Source organism: Lingula anatina, chromosome 3 (genome assembly GCF_051362555.1).
Source record: "Lingula anatina isolate TDL-2025a chromosome 3, LinAna3.0, whole genome shotgun sequence".
In the NCBI taxonomy this organism is placed as follows: Eukaryota; Metazoa; Brachiopoda; class Lingulata; order Lingulida; family Lingulidae; genus Lingula; species Lingula anatina.
The window spans coordinates 22490421-22516361 of record NC_141769.1 but is presented as its reverse complement, the minus strand read 5'-3'; the positions used below and the strand labels follow the sequence as shown (position 1 = coordinate 22516361).

General features: G+C 37.2%; 2 protein-coding genes across 2 annotated transcripts in view; both read left to right on the top strand.

The window, feature by feature from the left end:
• The first annotated feature begins 4261 nt into the window (after positions 1-4261).
• LOC106172256 (uncharacterized) lies at positions 4262-7904 on the top strand. Its single transcript, XM_013552889.2, has one exon. The coding sequence runs from the start codon at positions 4489-4491 to the stop codon at positions 6019-6021; it is 1533 nt and encodes a 510-aa protein (XP_013408343.1). The 5' UTR covers positions 4262-4488; the 3' UTR covers positions 6022-7904.
• Positions 7905-9097: 1193 nt separating this feature from the next.
• Positions 9098-25941, top strand: part of LOC106166632 (DNA (cytosine-5)-methyltransferase PliMCI) — a 111090-nt gene continuing 94246 nt past the window's right edge. Inside the window, exons 1-3 of the mRNA XM_087009113.1 lie at positions 9098-9236; positions 13923-13971; positions 25318-25402. Of these exons, the coding sequence (XP_086865239.1) occupies positions 9184-9236; positions 13923-13971; positions 25318-25402 (187 nt within the window). The 5' untranslated portion in view covers positions 9098-9183. The remainder of the gene's footprint in view (positions 9237-13922; positions 13972-25317; positions 25403-25941) is intronic.

Here is a 25941-nt window from a genome sequence, read left to right as displayed (position 1 = left end):
TCCGACTAAAGACAATTCCTTGCATTGAATATGCTATTGTTGATATTTATAACAGCATGTCAATACAAAGCAATTGGTAGAAAAGACCATGGTCAACATGCTATAGACATTGTATTACTAATTACGTAGGTAAAAAAAAAACAGTTAAATTACATTTTAAACTGATAATTTGGCGTATAATATATAGGCCTATATCAAACCCTTTTATTTCTTGACAAAGTGTACTTGTAAGATACAGCTATACTTAGACTCTACAAAAGAGGATAATTGATAGGACTGGCCGTTACGTAAGTTCTCTTTTTAAAACAGGCTCAGTCTGATAAAAAATTTATCAAGGGCCAACAGGGGTTTCTGCAGGATTTGGGGCACAGGGAGTCCAAAATGTTAATCTGCATTTGGGACTCTTATATTTACATGGAGTCCAACCAAGTCCGTTGGTGGGGACGGGGGTGGAGGGGGTGGAATGTAATTTAATTTAACTATTGTCAAAATATTAACCTTATTATTTTTTTGTTTTTGTTTTTATATTGATCTTACCTTAAGGATCACTTAGACAAACAATTCTTCTGCTTGGTTACTTTTGATAAGATAAAAACAACGGACCTATATATTGAGAATAAATATATTTGTGCAATACATGTCAGAAGTTAATTACTAGCTTCAGATTTTAGCGCTCTCTTTCGGCGTACTCACTGTTTCACAGCGAGAGAAATCACAGTGCGCGATGATTGACGTTTGTTTATATAACCTGTCAATCAAGCTGTTATTACTTGACAGCAACTATCAAAACTAATGAATTTGATTGACATCTTGTCAATCAAAGGATATTGGAGTTTTACAGGAGAAGAGTGTATTTTAATTAAAATTGTGTTCGACGTTTGTTAAAAAATCTGTCATATATATAGTCGAGTACGTTTGACAGCTTCTATCAATTAGCCTGTTTGAATTTGATTCATGCCTGTCTATAACAATACATGTCGTAACATTCTGGAGGTAGGGGGCATTGTATTTTCTTTTTTTGAAGCGCGTTAAAAAACGTCGGGTTCTTTATTTCAACCGAGAAACTGAAATTTAACAACGTGAAAGAGTTCCAGGTTCTTTCACAGGCATTTTTTAATTGTACTAAAAATCAGTTGTCATTCTTTTTCTGGATATGATGTAAAACGACTATACATGAATTAACGTTGTTGTCGATGTTTGTTGCTCCATAATCCTTTCTTTGGTGCTCGTACGAAATCGGAACTTCGTATACGAACTGAACATGTTACTTTAATCATACTCGTCTTCTTTTACACCCAATGAATATTTTTTGATCATTTTTAAAAAACGAATGGTATAAAAAGTAAAACCTTGTCATTTTTTTCATGATCTACGGAGAGAAAAAAAATGCCGAGATAATGATGTTAGTGGCCAGGTAAAATTAAAAAGTACCGGTTTTGTTCGTTCCTTATTAAGGGCCAGGGCATTAAGTAGTCCGTCGCTGTATACTGACAGGAGCGTGCGTGAAAAACTGTTGTTTTAAATGAACTACACAAAACTGCCAAATTAAAATTAAAAAAAATTTTACGCAATGCGTTAACAATCTTTCGAGCTTTAATCTGCCATATATTGTTAGTACTTCATAAGTATAAAAAACTCCAGATTTCAATAACGTGTGAAAATTAATAAACTAATAGTGGAATAAGTCGGGCTGACTTAATCAAAGACTTGAAATTCTTGGTTTAATTTATGAAAGCTGTTCGTTCAATATTTTATACTGTATTTCATCGGATATTATCTGTTTATTATATATAAAATGGTTGCTGCGCCGTATAAGAATTAATATTTGATCGAATATTTACTTGAAAACATACATTTTTATCATACTTATTATTATTATAACGACGACGAGGTTCTGGAATCTTCAATCGTTTATTCACCACTTAATTTTCATACAAATTTACCCATATTTATACTCTAATTCTCCGTACTGATCACGCGTGTAATTATGTTCTTTTTATTGTTTATGGCGTGATTTCCAGAAACTTTCCATTGTCATGTTTATTTTACCATAGAACATTCCCTTATTAGGTAATGTCTAAGAACCTTGTTTTCAACTAAACTCATCCAAAATACTATTTGCATTACTCATACTTGAATCATGTCCAAAATTTAGTTATCATGTGATAAACAGTTGATCAAAATTAAAATATGTTATGAAATTAACCAATCACATTAAATGTTATTTACATTATTTTATTCTATTTTTAAGTAAAAACAAAATTAATTCAGCATTAACAACAGCATCTTTGCTTTGCCTCACATTCTATGAATCGTTTGTCCGAAGGCGCATATAATAATGTAATAGATTTCCTGGTATGCTTTTTGCAGTTAATATTCTACGTGCAGCATATTAATCTTTCATACCGCAAGTGGCACTAAAAATGAAGCTTTTTTCTCTCGGTAATTTTTTTCAACTAATCTATCATAGAAAAACATCTTTAACTTGTTTCTATAACCCAGATTAGGTAAAAATCTTCCGTAGTTTTGAGCTCAGGTCGAGAAAAGTCGGTTTGTCAGCAGATAAGTCAAAGGCGTTCAAACAGAGGAACCGGGGGCGTTAGGCTAGTCTGGACATTTCTCTCTTTTAGTGCGTAAACAAAAGAAGCGCACTCCAAAAATTGTGTACAAGGCAACTTCATATCTTGGCTTCCTTTGTCCCAAATTTGCCATGAAAAATACCACAGATACTGAGCTTACTTAAGCCCCGATTTAAGGGTCATTCACAAGTAAACTCAGTACCGAAATGCCGTATAGTTCCATTCTTATTGTTCAACCTCTCTCTCTCTCTCTCTCTTTTAATCTATTTTAATCTCTATATAAGAATGATTCAGAATTTACACGATGGGGAATCAGAAATTGATACAGGGTTGATAGAAAAAGCCGTCCCATTTTCTATAGAATTGTAATGGTAGACAGTAACGCTTCTTCTCATACGAGGCAGTCTTCCATTTTGAATAACAATATTTGGTTTACATGACAAAATCACAACATCAATGGTTTAATTCAAAATATATTGGGGGATGGCCCCCTCCTCCCACACTACGGCTGTCGGAGCGTGGGCTATAAAAAGAATGTTTTTTTTAAGCCCCTGCCCACTTTTTTCACTTCAACACAGGAAGTGACGGGCTGATTCTTCTAATTCTTCTTTTTTTTTTGTGGGAGCACAAACTGGTCGAAAGTTAACACTGTTTGAGACCTTTCCTGCCGTGCGAAAGCACAACCAGTACTACGCATGAATTTTGTGCTAGCCGTCAGAATGAGGCTGAGACTGCAGCACAGGCAAAACACTGCAGGCTAAGCAGTGGCGAGTTTAGGGGATGTCAGCGGGGTCCTGCCCCCTCCCCTTCGGTTTCTGAAAAATAAATCACAGCTTAATCAAAGTTCTAGATCGTAGCAAATGGCACAAATACCAAAATTTTTGGGAGCCCTTCAGCCGCGAACCCCACGTCAAGGGGGGTGGAGGAGGGGCCGAGGGTCGGCTCCGCATCCGAGGCCTGTCATTCCTAAAAAACCGACCCCCCTTCAAATAATCCTGGATCCGCCCCTGTGATTATAGCAAATTCTGCTTTACAATCATTATTGCCTGAAGTTTTTCGCCCCTGCCCCCCCTCCCCCCCCCCCCCCCCCCCCCCCCCCCCCCCACACACACACACACACACACAAAGTTTACATAACTTAAGTTGTATTTGTTTATAAGATATTTAATTGATCTACCTCATATTTAGGGATTATTGTTTTAGGAAAACTTGCACCCACACATCGATTGGTTCGACCATCTTGTCGTAGCTCTATTAGTAGGGATATTGGTCTGTGTTGACTGTCAGCCAAACTTACTGTTGAAACGTCGGCTGTAATGTGGGTCTAAAGAACTCACTTATTAGAAAAAAAGCCAAAAACCAATTTTTGTCAACAAGCATTTTTGAGAGAAAAGAATGTTGGTTCGTATGGGGAAGGGGGGATCAAAGTCTTTTTATGGAGAAGGCAAAAATGGCGCACTTTATGCGTTACTGACATACTTACAGTCATAAATAAAACACTGATATTGACTTCTTTTCACATAATCGATATGTTATTGACGAGCGTATTAATGAGAATAAATAGTCCACAGTAAGCCGTCATCAACTTACATAGTAATTCGATGGTTGTTATTTATTATCCCATGCAAACCGATACATATTTGAAAGGTTTTCTTTTCATAAGCTCAGTCATCAAACAAAACCTTTCAAACGATCACTAGCATGCAGTAATTTCATAGCGATAAATAGTCAGCGGCCCTTGGATGACAGCACCTTGTAGCTCCAGATGACTCGAGATACTTAGAGATCATTTTTTTTCTTTTGCCGCATCTCAAAAAGATTGAAAATAGGAGAAGAAATTGGGACTATATCAATCACACTTGCGACTATTGTCGAGTAGCAAACACTGAGTAGGGAAACACTGAGAATCATGAACAACAAAACAGACCGCTCGGTAACTCAGATCGATATTGCCGTTATATCAGCAGAGCTGGTGGAGGCTCTCCAGAACGGGCATGAAGTGACCGCCCGGGAGTTGGCCAGGGCAAACATGAAGTACATGGCAAGCGAAATCGGTCTTCTTCGACATCAGAATGGGTGGACGACCCTTCACGCGGTCTTATTTTATGGTCCAGTTTATCTGGCAGAGGAAATCTTACAGACAAATGTTAACGTTAAGGCAACTCTAAGTAAGGGAGTTAAATACACCCGCGAAGGGAGGGAGAAAGTCCTGAATGCGGAGTCAGGAACCATCGCTGCTGTCATCGCAGGAAACCTGTCTCAAAACAAAATGTGCACCTTATTGACGTTGCTTGCTGATAAGGGTGTCGATGTTAACGCCCAGGATAGTTTAGGGCATGCGCCAATTTTTTCCGCGGCAGGTAGGGGCTTAGACAGAGTGTTGAAACTGCTGATAGCAAAAGGTGCAAATGTAAACCTGTGCGATAAGCGAGGATGGAGTCCGCTTCACTTCGCAGCACACGGTTGTCACAAAGACGTCTGTCGCATATTACTGGAAAATGGCGCTGTTGTCGAGCAACCTGATTTATACACCAAAGAAACGCCACTTCACCGAGCAGTCAAACCATTTTTTGACCACGCAGAAGCAGTAGAGACGGTAAAGTTACTTCTTGACCATGGTGCAGATCCAAATCTGCAGACGATGAATGGAGATTCTGCCCTCCATTTCGCTGCGCAGTGGACGTCACCTAAAGCGCCGCAAGTCCTGGCTTTGTTGGTAATGAAAAAAGGCAACGTTAATCTTCAAAACAAGAAAGATTACACACCTCTCCACTTCGCAGCAGTGAACGGTCTGGAGGGAAACGTGAAGACGCTGCTACAATTCCGCGCCAACGTTATTCCGCGGATGCACGAAGGAAAGACCGCTGCCGATTTAGCGCCCTATCCAGAGTTGAAAGCGCTGTTAAAACCTCCACCGGGTTCAGAGCCTCAGAAATCAACAACGCTCACCCCAACCTCCAAATCGAAGCCACACCAAGACACGCCCCAACCAAAACCACAGACTACTGTTCTCCAGTCAGAAACCACCGTTGTGCCAGCACATGCAGCTACCGTAGTTAATCAGCCAGAGTTACCATCGCCGGCACTGCCTGTTGATCCACCGCCCCAGGTCAAATTTCCGCCGGCAACCTCATCAGAAGTCTCTATTCCAGGTACTGCTGCATTAGACAGCGGCACTACCCAAGAATCAACCGTGTTGGACAAACCTGTACCACAAAAGGACGACCTACAATCAGCCGATGCTCCACAAGAGGAAGCAGCCCCAGAAGAAGAAGAGCCAACGAAAGCAAAAAAAGAGAAAAAAGAAAAGAAGTCAAAACGCAAGAAAAAAGACAGAAAGAAAGAAGAAGAGGGGACAGAAGAGTCATCAAAATCTTTACCAGATGGCGCAGAAATGTCAGTCACACCAACTGCCACCCCAGAGATGGCACCGGAGGTCTAAATTAAAATACATTCAAATAAGAAACTACGAATCTTAATTAATTCATTGAAAAGAGGCTATGTTGTATTTTACGTGGCTTGAAAACAAATGGCGAGGTAAATTGAAATTAAAGACTAAAATTTTTAATTTTAACACTTTTCATTTAGCGCTTTTTCGTAATGTCTAGGCATTCGATTAGTTGAATATATCATGCATGAAATATTTAAATACTTAAAGCTAGATATGATAAGTGGCGGATTTAGAGGGGGGTCAGGGGACCTGACTCCCCCTTCGGTTTCTGAAAAATACATGTATATCACACAAATATCCCTCTTTTGACATTAGAATCTTGACTAGCTAAATCATACTTCTAAACCGTGGCGGATTTAGAGGGGGGGTCAGGGGTCCTGACTCCCCCTTCGGTTTCTGAAAAATACATGTATATCACACCAATATCCCTCTTTTGACATTAGAATCTTGACTAGCTAAATCATACTTCTAAACCGTACCAAGGGGCACTGTTTGCTCTAAAAAACACCAAAAATTTTCGGGGTCCTTGAGCAGGCCCCGAACCCCACAGCAAGGGGGCGATGGTTGTCTTCGCATCCGAGGCCTGTCGTTCCGGACCCCCCCCCCTTCAAATAATCCTGGATCCGCCCCTGGATATGATTATTATATTCAGAACGGCATTTTACTAATTATTTATTTTTTGTTAGTAAAGGGAAATATTTGGCAGTATTTTCTATTAAATATGTTATGTTCGCTTTTTTATAAGTGTTTACAATTTGAATATGTTCTTGCATTCTACATTTAAGGGAATTTGTCTAATATAATAACAATATAAAAACAAATCCAGGGTAAAAAAACTTGAGCAGGTCTAAAAAAACAGTACTTATGGACTATAAATTATTAGTCACTGACACTCTTTCTCAATATAAATATATCTGCACGTCCACGATACTGGGTAACAACATTGGGACATGGGCAAATATGGCGCCGATCTTGTGAGCACGCTTTCTGTTTAGAATGCTCATCGTATTTTGCTTTATATTCATTAATTTTGGAAAAAATAACATTTCACACATACAGAAATTATTAGGAAAGAGTAGGCCTACACTAACTTCACAGAGTTGGGAAAGCACGCCAAGAAGTGGGAACCGAGTAGGCCTATAGCAAATTTAATTAGTCTCATTTAATATTCATGTGATCGGGTCATTACATCATGAATGAAAATTTCCACTCTGGGCCGAATCTGAATGGGGAAACGAAACAACACGCTAGGCTAGCTGTGGTTTCGTTGTTGCGCGAGTCTGGAGGAAACGACACAGAGTTGGGTCACAACATCTATGATTAAACGCTGAGATGTCAGGATTTCCTTACACATTGTTGTTTTATGAAAAGCAGAGTGTCTATTAGGAATTTTAATCCCGAATTCGAACGATTTGTATAGTTCGCGTGTATGGGAGATAATGCTTTGTAATGAAGTTGAAAACGGAAACGATAGTAACGCACAACAACCCGTTTTCTGCATCCATCAAATTTTTGTTTTTGTTTTTTTTTTCTAGTGAGTGTGCCGTAAATGATCCCTGAGATGAGATCCCTGAGGAAAAAAAATGAAAATACTATTCTGAGAGTTTTCTCTTCCATAATGTATAGCTGCAAATCGGACTGGTAGGGGCCTACATGTTTGTCTGTGACCCAGATTTAATCGCTGTTTTAGCGTCATTTTTGACTAAGAATTAAAAGTTTAAGACAAATCTATCCCCTTTCACATGAAAGCACCTCCATTGTATTAAATCCAACGCAAAGGAATATTTTGACAGACTTTCAAAGATGATCACCCACTGCTGTTACCCAGTATCGTGGACGATATATATGTGTGTGTGTGTGTGTGTGTGTGTGTGTGTGTGTTTGAAGAAAACAGAAAAGTGAGAAATGACGTTAAAGATATATTCGGGAATTCAACTTTTTTCTAAATCTCTGGTGACACAGAAAGATATACATTTAGCTTTTTTTGTATCATAGAAAATTAAAAAAATAAATACCTTGATAGAATGGGTAAATTTTCGTATTAGAAACGAAGGTTTCAGCTGTTTTAGTAACTGTTTATTGTAAAGTAATAGTGTTGATATTATTGCAATAAAAGCCATCACTTTTTGTTCAAAAACTTATTTTTGATGCTTTATTCACCAGACCTCTGCAAACAGAGTGGCGAAGCGTTAATCGCAAATCTCACTTCTTGGTAGGCCTACATTGGTGTGAGATACGGATCGGTTTCCGGCGCAGGGGAGCCCTACCCTATGATATCACAGACTTGAGTAGGCTTTAAAACGTTTTTCAGGTTTGGGAGATCTTTTTGAAATCGATATTACAGTTTTCATTCCCAAATCGCTGCTGCTACTTTAGGCTATCAACTTAGGTTGGCAAATTCACCAGACGTAGGCCTATTATAGGCCCCTACTGATAACAAAATTGGATGACCCCTAAGTGGAAAAGGAAAAAAGTTTCAATCCCTTGATACAAAAAAGTCAATGTTCCATTTTTTTATATTGTGTTCCACCTGTTTTAATTTTATGAAATTATTCTATCATTCACGGTGTCTATTTTCAATAAAGACACGATTAGATTCAACGCTTGAGTCGGGGAATATGCTATTTTAATTGAAATGGTGGGGCCTAGAGGAAACGCATATAGTTTTCACTTAAATTTTTGCCTTGTAATCAATGTATATTTAAAAACTTTCAATTAGTAGCTCCGTGTATGGAAATGAACTAGCCCTGTAATGCTTCGCGTACAGTCTATAGATCTATAAGGATGCGTTAGAGAGGCGCCACGAACTTGACTACCACAATTTGCTCGCGGTGACATTTGAGGTGACCTTGACATCAAACAATGAGGAAGGCGGGGGTCGGTATACAAAGGTAGTCAACTTTTTCGACGTGTTTTACATAGAAATATACAAATCTGCTTATTTATACATTTCTTAAATAAAATATGTATTCAGTATTTGTTGATGGCTATTCTTTTCATTGGTGAATATTAAAATGATTTAACACATAGATAATGCCTTACCTCTTTCAATAAACTCGCCCAAAAGGTAGCGGGAAAATCTTGACCGAAAAGAAGGCGACCAACAGAGTCATACTTACAGCAATCGTGCTTACAGTTATTTCTCGCACTAAAATGCCCGGTAAGACAGCAGAAGCTCTGCTTATCAAGCCGCAGTTGACGAAAAGGTAAGAAGCTCAATGTTTTATAAAGTACTATTTCAGATCCACTGGTAATCGAAATATGCAGAAGAATCAGCACATTTGCAGCCACCCCTCACCATATAATATAACTATTTGATTTTCAGTATATTTCCGGAATTAAACTGTGTGGTTACTCTGAGTATTTAATGATGATTTTTACATGAAACCAAATGCCATCCAAGTGTCTTCTTGGGTCAATTGCTAGGGTGGAATTTTCTGTACTCTCATTCTCATTGGTTAAAGTGCTTGAAAGTTTGAAGAGAGAAAAAATAAAGCTAAAATTTGAACTTATGTGAAAATTTACAAGAATTTGTACCTTTCGAGATTATAGTCTCTGTGCAGACACCAAAGCACTAGAACCTGCAAAAAACTTTCAACAGTGACCGTCTTACAGACTTAAGGTATCGGACATGTCAGACAAATTCGTCTTGGATCATTAAAAAATCATGTATCTTCAGTCCTTATGTCTGACGAATTTTCAAGCTGACTCGAAATGTGTAAATATAAGGAAAATGTTGTTTCTTTTCTTGACAATATATTTTACTTCATTCGAAAGGAGATGGGATAAAAAAATCAGGAGGAGTTCCCAGCTAATTATACATAATTGATTGACCTCAGTTTGTCTCACAGATACTATTTTGTGACTCGTTGAGGTTGGGGGATTCCGTATATGTTGTAATTAATAGTTTTATTTAAATTATTCTTGTGATACTTACACGACAAAATGGCTGCAACACGTGTTCATGCTTTTTGTGTTTTATCAGCTTTATGCTCAGTTTCTTTACTATCAGTTGCTCACAGTACACATGGCATGGTCTTTTGTTAGGAAAAATTACGTCGTTGAACCTTAAAATACTTTGTTGGTGCACTGCATGACAAAAATGAAAATGAAGTGAGGAAGAGAAACCAATTGATCAGAAGTTTGCTATCAGTGCTATTCTACCCCCAGCTTCCTATGTAACTGTTCTTGAGAAAGTAGTTGGGGGTCCAAATTTAGCGGTAAACATTTGCTCTAGATCTGCCATGTTAACATGTACTCCGTATGTGTTTCAGACATACTCCGTTTGACTTTTGTACTTAGTATGTTATTTCTATTGAATGTGACTAGGTGTGGCCAGTTTCTATCTCTTGCTTGATTAGTGTGGAAGAAAATGCTTTGGGTTTCATGGAACACCTTCAGCCACTTCCAGGGAGGGAAATGGGCGGTCGCCAGTCGCCAAATGCGACCGCTAAAACGCATTGGCGAGTGCCAATCTCAGTAACTGGTCCAAACGGGCGACTGCTCTATAAGCAGCGGCAACATGAGAAATATACGGGGTTTTTACTTGTCCTTAGATATTTTTCCTTTTTTAAATAAAATCCGCTCCCAATTTTGTCTGCATCGAAAACTACGCGAGTTTCAGATGTGTTGACCTATTTTAATGACGCTTCCGAACACGTCAGACGTTATTTGCATGCGACCTGACCTCTTGCATCAGACTGTCAATTTTGACCAATCAGATATTACCACAGCATTCGCGCCGTATGAAGTAGCGGAGCCTCGAGGATTGAAAAGCTACATACGCAACAAACCTTTTCGGTAAAAATACTAATTTACTTGAGTGCTGTTTTGTAGTTTTGAAGGGTAAATATTATTCTTAAAATGGTTTCTGGTCTTTTTCGATGTCAATAGCTTATAAGTACATTCAAGATTTTACAAGAAACGTTACTTTTCCCGTTAGGGCCGTTTGCATGCTGCTGAAATATTTTCTTATTGGAAATTAAATCAAAACTACATTTAGAGTGTGAATTGAATTAGTTCAACTTATCTTACAATTTTATAGCGATGTGGAGGTTTTTGCCTGGTGTGGCAAAGCCGCCAGAGCCTCTTAAACGAAAAACACCGACAAATGACGAAAGTGAACAATCTAGCACTAAATGTAAAAAAAAGAGAGCGCGGGTCCTTTAAAATGTAGAAATGGATAGAAATGGAGCGAAATGGACCGAAATGGACAAATATATAGATCTCCTGTTAAGCATAGTAAACCTCCTTGAGATCGTATTTGGGTTCTAGATCATAAAAATAATCTTACATTTGCACCAGAAAGGTGATATGCTGAACTTTCTAGAGATACATCGTCGGAGGCTGTATTAGGTGAAGGTCGCCATTTTCGGGGTGGATTTCAAAACGAGGCTGGTGTTGGGAGGCTGCTCCATATACTTTCACAGCGAAATTTTCAGACCTTGACCTAATTACAGCCTCCGACCATTTCCATTCCCATTTCCCTCCCTGCACTTCTTAACCCGTCATGCCCATGCTGAGCATGTTCTGTGGAAAAACAATTCTGATTTCAATTCTGAACTGTTAACAGGAGTCTTATTGCATGAAAATTTGTGCAGCAGTCGGTTCCCCACCAGATTTCCTGACCAGTAGTCTCCAACCCTTACACACATGGTTCTCCACAATTCAAAATTATAAGGTGGGGGAGTGTGATTTTGGTGTGGGTCCTAGCAAGCGAGCACCGCAGGCACTTGCCATGCTAGGGGGGTCCGGGGGCATGTTCCCCTGGGAAATTTTTGAAAAAATTGGTGCAATTTCCTACATTTTAAGCAATTTTAGATGCCAACAAGCTAAAGTATTTGGAAATCATTTTCACTGCCCATTTTTAAAAGAGATGTTGAGGTCCTTATGTAGTCATTTTTTAAAAGACCATGGTGTTACCAAAAATTACCAATTTAAGATTGCAACACATATTAAATCCATCAGATTGAATATTGCATGAAATGTTATTGAAGAACATGCAGAGAGAAAAAATGCATTTTATTGGAATATTGTAGCAAATGTGGGAAAATCCCTTTTATGTTTTGTCATTTAATCACAAATATTAGACTCAAGTCTTCCAGAGTAAAGACAGACTAAGAAGGATTACAACTGACCACTTTTATTTTTGAATTTACCTGAATTACAAGGCATTGACCTATATCCTGCAAATTTTTATTCATTTGGCAGGGTTGAGACTACTGTGGTCCCCGCACCATGAAGCTGTTCTGGTTTATGATTGCTTGGTAATGATCTGATGCCAGCTGCGGCGAAAAAGAAAGAAAATACAATAATAATAACTAAAGACTTACTTTGCAAGATAAGCAACAAACAAAGAACACCTGAAAACTTGCATTTCTCTAAACATTAATTATTTGCAATTAGCAATACAATTTAACGACGCAACGATCTTCCGTCGAACACATACATGTATATCGTTGTATGCCACCCCCCCTCCTCTCTGTGTTGACACACTGATATAGACGTTTGTGACTGTACTTACCTTTTATTGATATTTTAATGCACAATCTGTTCGAAAGTCTCGATGTAGCTTCTCTTATTCTTCTAAAATATTAATGACAGATCATACCCGGGGATAACGTCAATGCTCACGTTTGACGATGTACAAAGAGTTAGTACATCATACTGTGTGTACGTGATTGCCATCGCCCTAAAAGGTATAAAGGCGGGACTAATAAGAGCACTTGGCAGATTCAGCCTATTGCAAAGCATGGCTACTTGGCACAAACAAGAGCACATGACTGAAACTAGTTAAATCTAGATAAAACTGTCTACGTGATTACACCACGTTTTTCATCACACATTTCTATCAGCATTACGACAAAAATACTACTGAATTAAAAACGACATCAATTACTACAAAGTGTTTTGTTCTAATGTTACCTTCTACCTGTGTATAGATTTCTGCGAGTAATGACACATGATACGACGAAATATATGAAATTTTATAACTTACCTTCTCCTGGTTCATGCCGAAGCCACGCTTAAACAACCGAAGAACGTAAATTTCCCTTCGAAATTAGGCTACTGGTTCGAAAGCCTTTATCTCACCAGTTGTTTTAGGGCGTATCCTTGATTTTGTCTGTTGAAGGTGAATCTCCGCACTATTAAAAAACGGAAGTCGACGAGCTCTGCTTCGACGGCATGCTAACATCTACATTTTGAGGTACTTTTGTAGTTATAGTCGGTAGTAGTCGGCAGATTTCTTTGAAAGTTTCACATAGTAGGTTTTTCATTCTTCAGATCTTTGAAAAAATGGGAATCATTCCCTTTGATTATTGTAGTAATAAATTTGTTTTACGGGGAGATGAACAGCACAGTAAACTGTTCCGTAAAGTGCCGTATTTGCTTGTGCTTGTTATGATTATATTCGTTATTACTAACCGATGATCACCAGGTCTGTAAATCCACTGTATGAGATTCTAATGAGAAAAACTGAGTATCTTGTGGTATCTGTCTCGGAGAGGTAGAGTTGCCAGAATGGAACCTGACGCTCGCTAAATACATGTACTCATGAAATACGCATTATGGGGTAAACTTGTCATCTGTTTTGAGACTGCCCGACTACTGTCGGCTGCAGTGTTTAATTGATATCGCGTTGAACGGATGCAAAAACGACAGTCAAGCTATACAAAATGAAGTTTAATATCTTATATTTCTACCAGAAAATATTTATTATTATTAAGATCTTCTCAATGCTTGAAATATAAGGTGGCGGGACACTCATATTAGGTGGCGCAAGATCGCATAAGGTGGCGCAGCATCGAGATAAGGTGGCGCTGCGCCACCTAAAAACAGGTCGTGGAGAACACTGATACATACCGTATTGTTTATTTTCTTTATTATTTCAGTTTGGAAGAGCTGGAATATGACTTAAACAAAAGGGAATTATCAGAGAAGGTAAGTTATCATATGTTGACAAATTAGCAAAATCGGAGAGTTTGTATGTAAAGATGGTTTTGTAACCCTTAAAGCTTATTATCATCCATATATCAAAAATGAGGGTTTTTCTGCATCTTATTCAATTATGCACCTATCTTTGTGCTGATTTAAAACGATAGAAATCTCAAAAATATAAAATACTGGCATTTATATTTCTCATTGCTATGTATAAGCATAGGCTACTCAGAGCTTTAATCGTCAGTTTAAGATTATCACACTTCACCCAAAGCACCTTATTTACTGCCTTAGACTGGGTTCCCACAGATTTAGATTGATCCATCTGGATCGACGTAACTCCCTGGGTGTTCATGCTAAATTGCTGTCAGCCGAGCGCACACGAAACATAATTACCCCCTTACAGCTTTTAGTAGGCGGGACAGACATTTAAGCTGGCTAATCTGACAGCAATCTAATGAGACTCCCCACGGGGATAGGTCAATCTAAAATCTGTGGGAATGCAGTCTTACATATATTCTTTTGGGTAATAAATAAATCTTTAGTGTTTAGTGACTAAATTAACATTTACACATGTCATCTCAGGGTGACGTCATAATTGCAATTTTGGGGTAAAAACTGAAAAATGGGTTTCTTAAATTTCTCTTTTACCTGAGCACCATAGAAATATAAACATTTTTATGCAAAGACACAGATGTGTCTGTACAAATAGTTGTCACCTGCATCTGTCATCGCCATCGCCTACACTTTCACCGATAACACGATCAGTGGAAAACTGTTTTACCTTTTGGCTTGAAACTTACAGAACTGATGAAAATTAAAAAAACGTAGGCCATTTTTGTTTTTATGTACAGACACAGATGTGTCTGTACATATAGCCGTCACCTGCGTCTGTCGTCGCCGTTGCCGTTGCCGTTGGCATGCACTTTTACCGTAAACACGATAAGTGGAAAACGGTTTTACGTTTTGACTTGAAACTTACAGAACTGATGAATATTCATAATATTCAGGTCAAGTTCGAAAATCAGCATGATCTGGCCATTTTTAGGGAAGTTATGCTGTTTTTTCACTTTTTTCAGCATATATGCAACACCGTAAACAAGATAAGTGGAAAACCGTTTTACCTTTTTGTTTGAAACTTACAGAACTGATGAATTTGTATAATACGCAGGTCAAGTTCGAAAATCAGCATGATCGGGTCATTTTTAGGGAAGTTTTGCCTTTTTTTCACTTTTTTCAGCATATATGCAACACCGTAAACACGATAAGTGGAAAACCGTTTTACCTTTTGGTTTGAAACTTACAGAACTGATGAATTTGTATAATACGCAGGTCAAGTTGGAAAATCAGCATTATGGGGTCATTTTTATGGAAGTTTTGCTTTTTTTTCACTTTTTTCAGCATATATGCAACACCGTAAACACTATAAGTGGAAAACCGTTTTACCTTTTGGTTTGAAACTTACAGAACTGATGAATATTTATAATACGCAGGTCAAGTTCGAAAATCAGCATGATTGGGTCATTTTTAGGGAAGTTATGCTTTTTTTTCACATTTTCTCTGATTCAATTCTTAGGCATGTTAATAGTCTCATTGAACTAATAAGATATGTAAAAGTGTTTTTTTGACATTTCCTGCATCTTTACAACATTGTTAGTTGATTATGTAAAAATGATGGTAAACTTGTTATCGTGTATTGTGTAATGAAGTGTCAAAAATGGAAATAAACACATATCATTGCAGTTTGTCAGATTCAATCATCCACTATGTTCAGAATCTCAGAATGGAGGAAATTGGACATTTAATACTGTTCTATTGATATTTTTCCCATCTCATCAATTTTCTTAGTTGGTCTTGTAAAAATGGCAGTAAACTGTTAATTTTGTTTTATGTTAAAAAGTGTTAAAAATGGAAATAAACCCATTTCAGAAAAGTGGTGTCTTGTTTACATTTTGGCATTTTCAAGGTGTGACTTTGTAGTTCCATGAGCCTGAAGACCTTTGCTAGTCACATTTTCTGAATATCCATGATACTAATATTTTATTATTAAAAATTGATGGTCATCATGCTGTTAAACATTATGTAATATTGCATCAAAATTTGAAGAAACCCCTATTTTGGGCACTGCTCCCATGATGACCATTTAAGGAAAATCGTGTCACTTACTGTTCTCAAACTTACAGGAAAGAAACATGGGACTAAAATACAGCTTCAGTAGGCAATGCAGTCTGTTTGGTAATTTTTTCTGGCAGTTAAACAGTTTTTTGTGAAAATTTAATTTTTCACATATTGGCATTTTCAAGGTGTGACTTTGAAGTTCTATGATCCTGAAGACCTTTGCTTGTCACATTTTCTGAATGTCCATGTTACTAATATTCTATTATTAAAAATTGATGGTCATTATGCTGTTAAACATTATGTAATGTTACATTAAAATTTGAAGAAACCCCTATTTTGGGCACTGCTCCCATGATGAGCACTTAAGGAAAATCATGTCACTTACTGTTCTCAAACTTACAGGAAAGAAACATGGGACTAAAATACAGCTTCAGTAGGAAATGTAGTCTGTTTGGTAAATTTTTCTGGCAGTTAAACTGTTTTTTGTGAAAATTTCATTTTTCACATATTGGCATTTTCAAGGTGTGACTTAGAACCTCCACGGGCTTGAAGACCCATGCTAGTTACATTTTCTGAAAATCCATGATACGTATATATTATTATTAAAAATTGATGGTCATTATGCTGTTAAGCATTATGTAATGTTGCATCAAAATAGAAGAAAACACAATTTTTGGTGCTGCTGCCATGATGACCATTATGGGAAAACCGTGTTACTTATGACTGTCAAACTTTCAAAAAAGAAACACAGGACTAAAATGCAGCCTGAGTTGGAAAAGCAGTCTAATTGGCTTCTTTTTCTGGAAGTTATACATTTTAGTGAAAAATTCATAATTATCGTGTTGGCATATTCATTGTGGGACTCGGAGCTCCCATGGACATGAAGCCAAATAGTAATCAAATTTTCTAAATGCCCATGCTATTTATAGTCAATAATCAAAAATTGGTGATAATTATTTTATAATTTATTTTGTAATGTTACATCAAAATTGACAAAAATCTTTTTGCACTGTTACTGCAAACATTATGAAAAGAAAACTGTGTTACTTATTATTATTATGTACAGACACAGATGTGTCTGTACATATTGCCATCACCTGCGTCTGTCGTCGCCGTCGCCATCCCTGTCGCCGTCGCCGTCGCCGTGCACTTTCATCGTTAACACGATAAGTGGAAGACAGTTTTACTTTTTGGCTTTATATTTACAGAGCTGATGAATATTCATAAAACGCAGGTCAAGTTCGAAAATCAGCATGTTTGGGCAATTATTGTAGTATTTATGCTGTGTTTTCACTTTTTAGCATATATGCAACACTGTTAACACATTTCAAGGAAAACCGATAGGCCTGTTGTCATGAAACTCACAGGAGTAATTAATCTTACTAAAACGCAGATCAAGTTCGAAAATCGGCATGTTCGGGCCACTATTTTAGTAGTTATGCTGTTTTTTTCACTTTTCAGCATATGTGCAACACTGTTAACACATTTCAAGGAAAACCGATAGACCTGTTGTCATGAAACTCACAGGAGTAATTAATCTTACTAAAATGCAGGTCAAGTTCGAAAATCAGCATAATCGGGCCATTATTTTATAAGTTATGCTGTTTTTAAACATTTCCTCAGATTCAATTCTTAGGCATGTTAACAGTCTCATTATTTAACTAATAAGATTCGTAAAAGTGTTTGTTTGACATTTCCTGCATCTTTACAACATTGTTAGTTGATTATGTAAAAATGATGGTAAACTTGTTATCATGTATTGTATAATAGAGTTTCAAAAATGGAAATAAACTCATATCATTGCAGTTTGTCAGATACATTCATTCACTATGTTCAGAAACTCAGAATGGAGGAAATTGGACATTAAACACTGTTCTATTGATATTTTTCCCATCTCATCAATTTTCTAAGTTGATCATATATAAATGGCAGTAAATTGTTAATTTTGTTATATGTTAAAAAATTGTTAAAAATGGAAAAAAAAAAAATTTCAAGACAGTGCTGTCTTGTCTACATTTTGGCATTTTCAAGGTGTGACTTTGAAGTTCCTTTGGCCTGAAGACCTTTGCTAGGAACATTTTCTGAATATCCATGATACTAATATTTTATTATTAAAAATTGATGGTAATTATCCTGTTAAACATTATGTAATAGTGCATCAAAATTTGAAGACACCCCTATTTTGGACACTGCTCCCATGATGACCATTTAAGGAAAACCATGTCACTTACTGTTCTCAAACTTACAGGAAGAAACATGGGACTTAAATAAAGCTTCAGTGGGCAATGCAGACTATTTGGTAAATTTTTTTGGCAGTTAATCAGTTTTTTGTGGAAATTTAATTTTTCACATTTTGGCATTTTCAAGGTGTGACTTAATTAGAACCTCCACGGGCTTGAAGACCCATGCTAGTCACATTTTCTGAAAATCCACGATACGGATCTTTTATTATTAAAAACTGATGGTCATTATGCTGTTAAGCATTATGTAATATTGCATTAAAATAGAAGAAAACACAATTTTGGGTGCTGCTGCCATGATGACCATTATGGGAAAACCATGTTACTTATGATTGTCAAACTTTCAAAAAAGAAACAAAGGACTAAATAGTCAGGCGGTTAAGTCCAAATTATATCCAGAATTGTGCAAAAGTTGATAAAAGCATGAAACTTTCCACAATGAATGACCCTTAGGTGTTTGTCAATTTTGGATCGGGGGGCAACTCCAAAATTCACAAGTACCCGGATGAGGCGCTTTCTTAAATATGCTGACTCAGCATTTTATGTACATTCAGATTTCATCAAAACGAGCACTAACAATACTAATTATGATACCATAAATAGATTTTAAAAACGTACGCTCACTGTGCACATCTATGAGAGCAATGATGACGTCACGATGACGTCACTGGGTGATACTGCACAATTTAGGATGACAAATATCCACTTTCTACTACAGGAACAATAGTCGAACTCTGTAATGTTTCTTTTCCGTAATTTTTATTACAGAAGTGCATCCTTTTGGGTTAGAAAGGTATAATTAGCTTGATTGCTACTTCCGAGACATTGAGCATTTTCAATATGGCCGTCAATTTTTGAGGAAAAACAGAAAAACAACCAGAAGTCGACGGATATACTTTATTTGTGGCTGTTGTGAATGTGTTTCATGTCGGAAGAACACAGTAGGGCACAAGACTACATCCTAGCACGTCGTTGTTACTGATAGAAAAACAAAATGGCCGCCAAAACATAGGGTAGAGGCAAAGGGTAAAGTAAATCAGCAAAATCAGCATATTTCTAGTATCATCAGTCTAATTAACGGCATCTTCTTCTTTGATTTTTCCGTTCATCGTGATTTTTCGTTAGCTTTTTTCCTACACAACCATTATATTTAATTATTCAACTTATGTGTGGTGAGGGCGTAAGCCCTCCAAGTAGCAGGTTACCAATCTAATTGGTCCCATAGTTGAACAATACTATGTTGTTTTCTGTAATTGTTTGAAAAAGAAATGCCTCTTTTTTGGTCAGAAAAGTCAACTTAGCTTGGCTTTACTAACTTCTGGGACATTGGCACTTTTCGTAACCCAAAATGGCTGCCAATTTTTACGCAAAATTACATAAGTATTCATAGCAATTTACATCAAACTATATACAGTGCGTGAAGATTCTTCATTTTAAAGTCTATTTGCATGTTTATACAAATACAGAGGTGGTGTTTATTAGGGTTTTCTTTCACATAATCTGCAAGTCATTTTAATAGAAATAGCAAAATAGCCACCAAAATGGCACGGAAAAGGCAGGTAAAAAGATGGTAAATTATGTTTTTCAGTTGAAAAAGATTTTAAACGAATGAAATCTGCATAAACATTGTATGTCAGTAAAATAATACGCCTGTGGTCAATGCAGGCAACATTATAAAACAGATTGGTTAACTAGATGTTACAAAGAGGAAAGGAAATATGTTCGTCAAATTTCTTCTTCCCTTAACCAGCCAGACATCTCTGATATGTCAGAAGCAACCCCTTAATGTTTGAAAAATAAGGCTACTGACCAATGCTAGGCATTTCCAACTTTTATTAGATTTTTTAGCAAGCTTGCCGTTAAATTATGAAAGCTGAAACATATCAGACCTTCAAGCAGCACATGACAGCGCTGACAGAGGAGAAGGTAATTTTCATATTCGTTCAAGTACGGATTTCGTTTGCGGGAGATCGTCGGCGGTAGGTGATTCGCCATCGGAGCAAGATGCGAAACCAATTTACAAATCTTCAGAGGGAGATCGTTTGCAATCCAAGCGAGACGAGACGGCAATTTTCATATTGGTTCAAGGGATTTTGTTCGCGGAAGATTGGCAGCGGTCGGACCCAGACGCCAAGGCAATTTCCATACCGTTAGCAAGAGGTTGTTTTCGATCCAAGGGAGACGAGAAAGCAATTTTCATATCCGTGCAAAGGACTTCGTCAGCGGCAGATCGTCAGCGCTCGATGGCTTCGATTCCTTCTACCTTTGGTGGGTTAAGGGGGCATAACAATAGCAAAGGTGTTTAAAACTATTGTTATTCACAAATTTGAAGTTGTGCTTCTTTATTCTGACCACATGGGTGCTAAAAATCCTAGGAATATGTCCCGACATCGTGTCTATCTCCAAGAAAAGCCACACGGAAGGCGTGCTGCAATTGCACTGAGACTGAACGGACTCGGTATGATCACTTTCACCCGACAAAGCGAATTTTCCCTACATATCCTTTAGTCTGGGTCCCAATCCAACATACGGGCTTCTACGTCTGGTCTACGGCCAAAAAATTGATGTCAAGTTGTAAAAATGCCTAAAAAGACAGCAAAGAGCAAGAGGGAAGAGGGGGATCGGGGACAAGCAAAGTATGATTGGGCTCACCATCTTTGAACACTGCTGCGGATATAATAAACTTCTCAAACATGCTCCTGTTTTTATACCTCCCCCAAAACATCTCAACACGTAAGATTCCCTTCCAAAGGACGAGCAACAACCAAGGCTGCCCAACGTCTACTTGCGTTGCCCTTGCGTTGCCTGTACTCCTTGTACGCATAACGTACGTAGTGCACGATGCGGGACACGTGCTAAAGCCCGTCGGGCGCAGAGATACTTCTGACGTGCAGAGGCTGAGCTTCTCAGGTACATGTACTGTCCCCGCACTTTCTTCTTGCGCACTAATTACAAACACCAGTTACTTGATTTCTTCCCTGCGATCTAGCTACGGCCCAGCCAGACGAGAGGAACCTAAAAAACCGTACGTCCTGAAAATCGTGCGTGGAGTTGGGACCCAGGCTTAAGCTCATATAAAGCCTAGGTCCCAACCGAACGTACGGGCTGCTACGTGTGGTCTACGGCCAAAAAATGGGCAAAACATGGGAGTTCGCGCTTGAGGAGCACGTCCATCTTGCGACTTTTGGAGGACGCAAACAGCACGCAGAAACTTTTCGACATAATCAACAGCCGCTACGTGCGATCTAGCTACGTCCTAGCAGGACGCAAGGAACCTAAATACCGTGCGTCCAAATCGTAGTTGGGACCTAGTCTTTAGCGACAAGACACGGCACAAGCATGTACTGTAGAGGTAATTGCCGTTGCCCGTAGCCAATTACGATGTCATAAAAATCCCACGGAAAACGTGTACGAGTTCATTGTACGGCGTCCGTAGCAAATGTCATTTAGACTTTGGCGATCCAAACGAGATGAAGAGGCAATTTTCATATCGTCAGCGGAATATCGGTAGCGATCCGAGCGAGACGAGAAGGTAATTTTCATATTTGTTTTAGGGACTTCGTCAGCAGAAGATCGTCAGCGGGAGATAGTTATTGATCCGAGCAAAAAGAGAAGGCAATTTGAATATTTGTTCAAGGGCCTCATTAGTGGAAGATCGTCAGCGGGAGACCCGGTGGTTAGGATGCGTTCATTCGCAACTGAGTGAAATATGCTAATGTCTAGCCCTGCAAGAGCAAAATTTATTCACATGGTTGATATTGTAACAACTGACTACTGAATGTTTATTTTGCATTAAAACGTGCTCTAGCAGTTCAGACTCCCACCAAAAAGAAATTGCCAAAATAACTCCGTAATTGATTTTTAAAATATTTTTTATACTATTTTTTAAATATTTTTATTTATACCCCCTCCTTTGAAAATTATTCTTTCTTTTTTTTCATTTCATTCCTTTTATTTTTGAGTGTCAAACAAGCTGATAATGATAGGTAAGGATCATGGCTAATTAAAAATCCAAATGAACAGAAAAATCGAAGGCATAAAAAGTTTTAATTAGACTAATTATACAAGTTATAGACTGATTATACTGCTATACTTCATCCTCTGCTGTATGCGTTGGCGGCCATTTTTTTTCAATAACAGAAACATGCTAGTATGCAGTCATTTATCCTACTGTGTTCTTATGACGGGAAATGTGTTCATAATAGCCACAAATAAATTATATCTGTCAACTCTTGGTTGTTTTTCTATTTTCTCTAAAAATTGACGGCCATATTGAAAATGCTCAAAGTCTCGGAAGTAGAAACCAAGTCAACTCAACCTTTCTAGCCCTCAAGGATGCATTTCTGTAATGAATGTTTACAGGAAATATCATTGCAGGGTTCGACTATTTGGCATATGCGAGTGAGTCGATATTTGTCATTTTGTATTGTGCAATATCACCCAGTGACGTCATCATGACGTCATCATTGCTGTAATAGATGTTAGCAGTTAGTGTACGTTTCTCAAATTTATTCATGTTCATAATTAACGCCGGTAGTGCTCGTTTACGTGAATTCTGGATGTACATAAAATGCCAAGTCAGCATATTTTAAGAAAGCTGCTCATCCGGGTACTTGTGAATTTTGGAGTTGCCCCCCGATCCAAAATTGACAAACACCCAATGGTCATTCATCGTGGAAAGTTTCATGCTTTTATCAACTTTTGCACAATTTTTTGGCTTAGCCGCCTAACTAAAAATGCAGCCTGAGTTGGAAAAGCAGTCTTTTTCTGGAAGTTATACATTTTAGTGAAATATTCATTTTTATCATGTTGGCATATTCATAGTGGGACTCGAAGCTCCCATGGACATGAAGCCAAATGGTAATCAAATTTTCTACATGTCCATGCTATTTATAGTCAATAATCAAAAATTGGTGATAATTATTCTGTAATTTATTTTGTAATGTTACATCAAAATTGACAAAAATCTTTTTGCACTGCTACTACAAACATTATGAAAAGAAAACTATGTTACTTATTATTATTTTCAACTTACAAGTATGATTTGTAGGATTGGCATGCAGTTCAAATTAGAAAGCCAGCTCAAATGGGTTATCATTTATTATTGAATTTAAGCAGTTTTATGTGAAATTTTCATTTTTCTCATTCTGGCATTTTCAAAGTGTGAACTTAAACTCCCATGGGCCTGAAGCCTTACGCTTGTTACACATTTCACTTACATTGGTATTACCTGTTGAGCATAATTAAAATTTGATGTTGAATTTGCAGTTAAGCATAATGTACTTTTGCATCAGAATTGACAGTAGCCTGTTTTGTGCATTGTTATTGTCTGCTTTTTGTCGTACATTTGACAGCTTTGCTGCCTTGTTTTTAACTTACAAGTATGATTTTTAGGATTGGCATGCAGTTCAAATTAGAAAGCCAGCTCAATTGGGTTATCTTTTATCAATGAATTCATGCAATTTTGTGTGAAATTTTCATTTTTCTCATTCTGGCACTTTCAAAGTATAAACTTGAACTCTGATGGGCCTGAAGCCTTATGCTTTTACTTTCGTTGGTGTTACCTGTTGTGCATAATTAAAATTTGATGTTGACTGTGCAGTTAAACATAATATATTATTGCATCAGAATTGGTAGTCTCCTATTTTGTGCATTATTGTTATGTGCTTTTCTTAAGATGTGACTTATGGGCCTGAAAGATCTTTGAGAGGGTCAGTCTGTAAATTTCCCTTGGGTATCACTTAGTTAAGTTCAGAGTTATAAAGTCATTAATAGGCCATTAAATGAGATTACATAAAGCACACTTGTTGATATTTCCCTGTAAACTCCCAAAGGTTAAGCTCTCTGCTAGATTAATAATAAGTAAGCAGTGATAATTATGCAGGTAAATTTTGTTTAATATTGCAAACAAGTTTTTAATATATATATTGGTAGTCTCCTATATATATATATATATATATATATATATATATATATATATATATATATATATATATATATATATATATATATATATATATCAAAAAAGATTAAAAGTTTGAATGGCAGCATCATTGGAATTATATTTACCTCTGCCAAGGAGGTTATGTTTTCACCCCTGTTTGTCTGTCATCAACATAACTCAAAAAGTTACGGACCGATTTTGATGAAATTTTCAGGAACTGTCAGAAGTGGGCAAGGAAGACAATGATAAGTTTTTGGTGGTGGTCCGGATCAATAATCAATCAATAATAATCAACAATTGCTGTCTTGGCAGAGGTCTGCGCTCTTGGAGTGCTTTTCTAGTTTTGTTATGTTTTCCTTTTTAATTTTTTCTCAAACACGGGCATTTGTGACTTTTAACTCTCATCTGCCTGAGGCTCTGCACATTTACTATATTTCCACATAAGCAGTTGTATTGTTTTTTATGTCTTTAAACATTATGTAATATTATTTTATGCACTGTCATCATTTTTCAAATATTGAGACTTTCATCATGAGAATTTGAACTCTCATGGTCCTGAAACTGTAATCTTACTGAAGGGGTGGATTGAGACCATCTTCTGGGTCTTCCGGAAGACGGTCAGGTTATTAAGTTTATATTGACTGGTATCCATTATTTTTTCTTTTGGAAGACCATCAAAATAGAGGATGGATCAACAGAGTAAAAAAATAAAGTCACGCTGCAAGTGTGCCTGAAAACAGCCAGACATTATAATTTATTTTTATTTAGTAATTTTAGCCTTTCGCCCAGGTTCCTAACTTCCATCAATGCACATTAGCTACAGTACTAAAGGCTTCTAATATAATAATTTTCCTGATATCTTCTGTATTTAGTACAATTCAAGGTTTTTTCTGATGCCATATCACATTGAAAACCAATTATTAAACACGGTGAAGGAAAAAGGTTTTGCCCAATATATTTTAGTTTTGAAATTTCCTGCTAATGCTTACCTGTACTCACACAAATACTCTCAAACCTTATTGTAAGCAATGTATCTTTAACTTGTAGGAAAATGAAATGGAAGTTGAAGATTTGGACTCCAAGAAGGAAAGAAAGCAAGAGACAAGCAAAGACCTAAGGGAAGAAATTGAAGGTATGTATTTTTTTATTGAAAGCTTTATTTCTCCACTTAAAAAGCAAAAATATTTTAAAGTAATGAATTTTGTGCATGCCCATTGGAGAGCTAAATTAAAAAAAAAAAAGAGGATGTGACTGTGTCCTTCTGCTAAAAGAAAAGATAATAACTGAAAGTATTAACTATGAAAACAGAAATGTGACTTATTATCCTCAAACAGCTTACAGGGGTCAAAATGTTCTAAAAATCTTGCTTTCCCTGATTTTGTGTAATATTCACACACACACACACACACACACACACACACACACACACACACACACAAAACTCCATACATGGCAATTGAAATCCAGCCAGATTTTAAATCTGCCTAGGAGAGATTTGAATTGCTATCTCGCCTAGGCGACTTTGAAATTTCAATCTCCCCTAGGCAGATTTTTATTTATCTTATCAAAAACCACGTGGAGAGATGTCCTTAGATATGGCCTTTGACCTTTGTTTCATGGTCAAACGGGTTAAATTTTTTTAAATATGGGAATTTTCTTTAAAAAAAATTT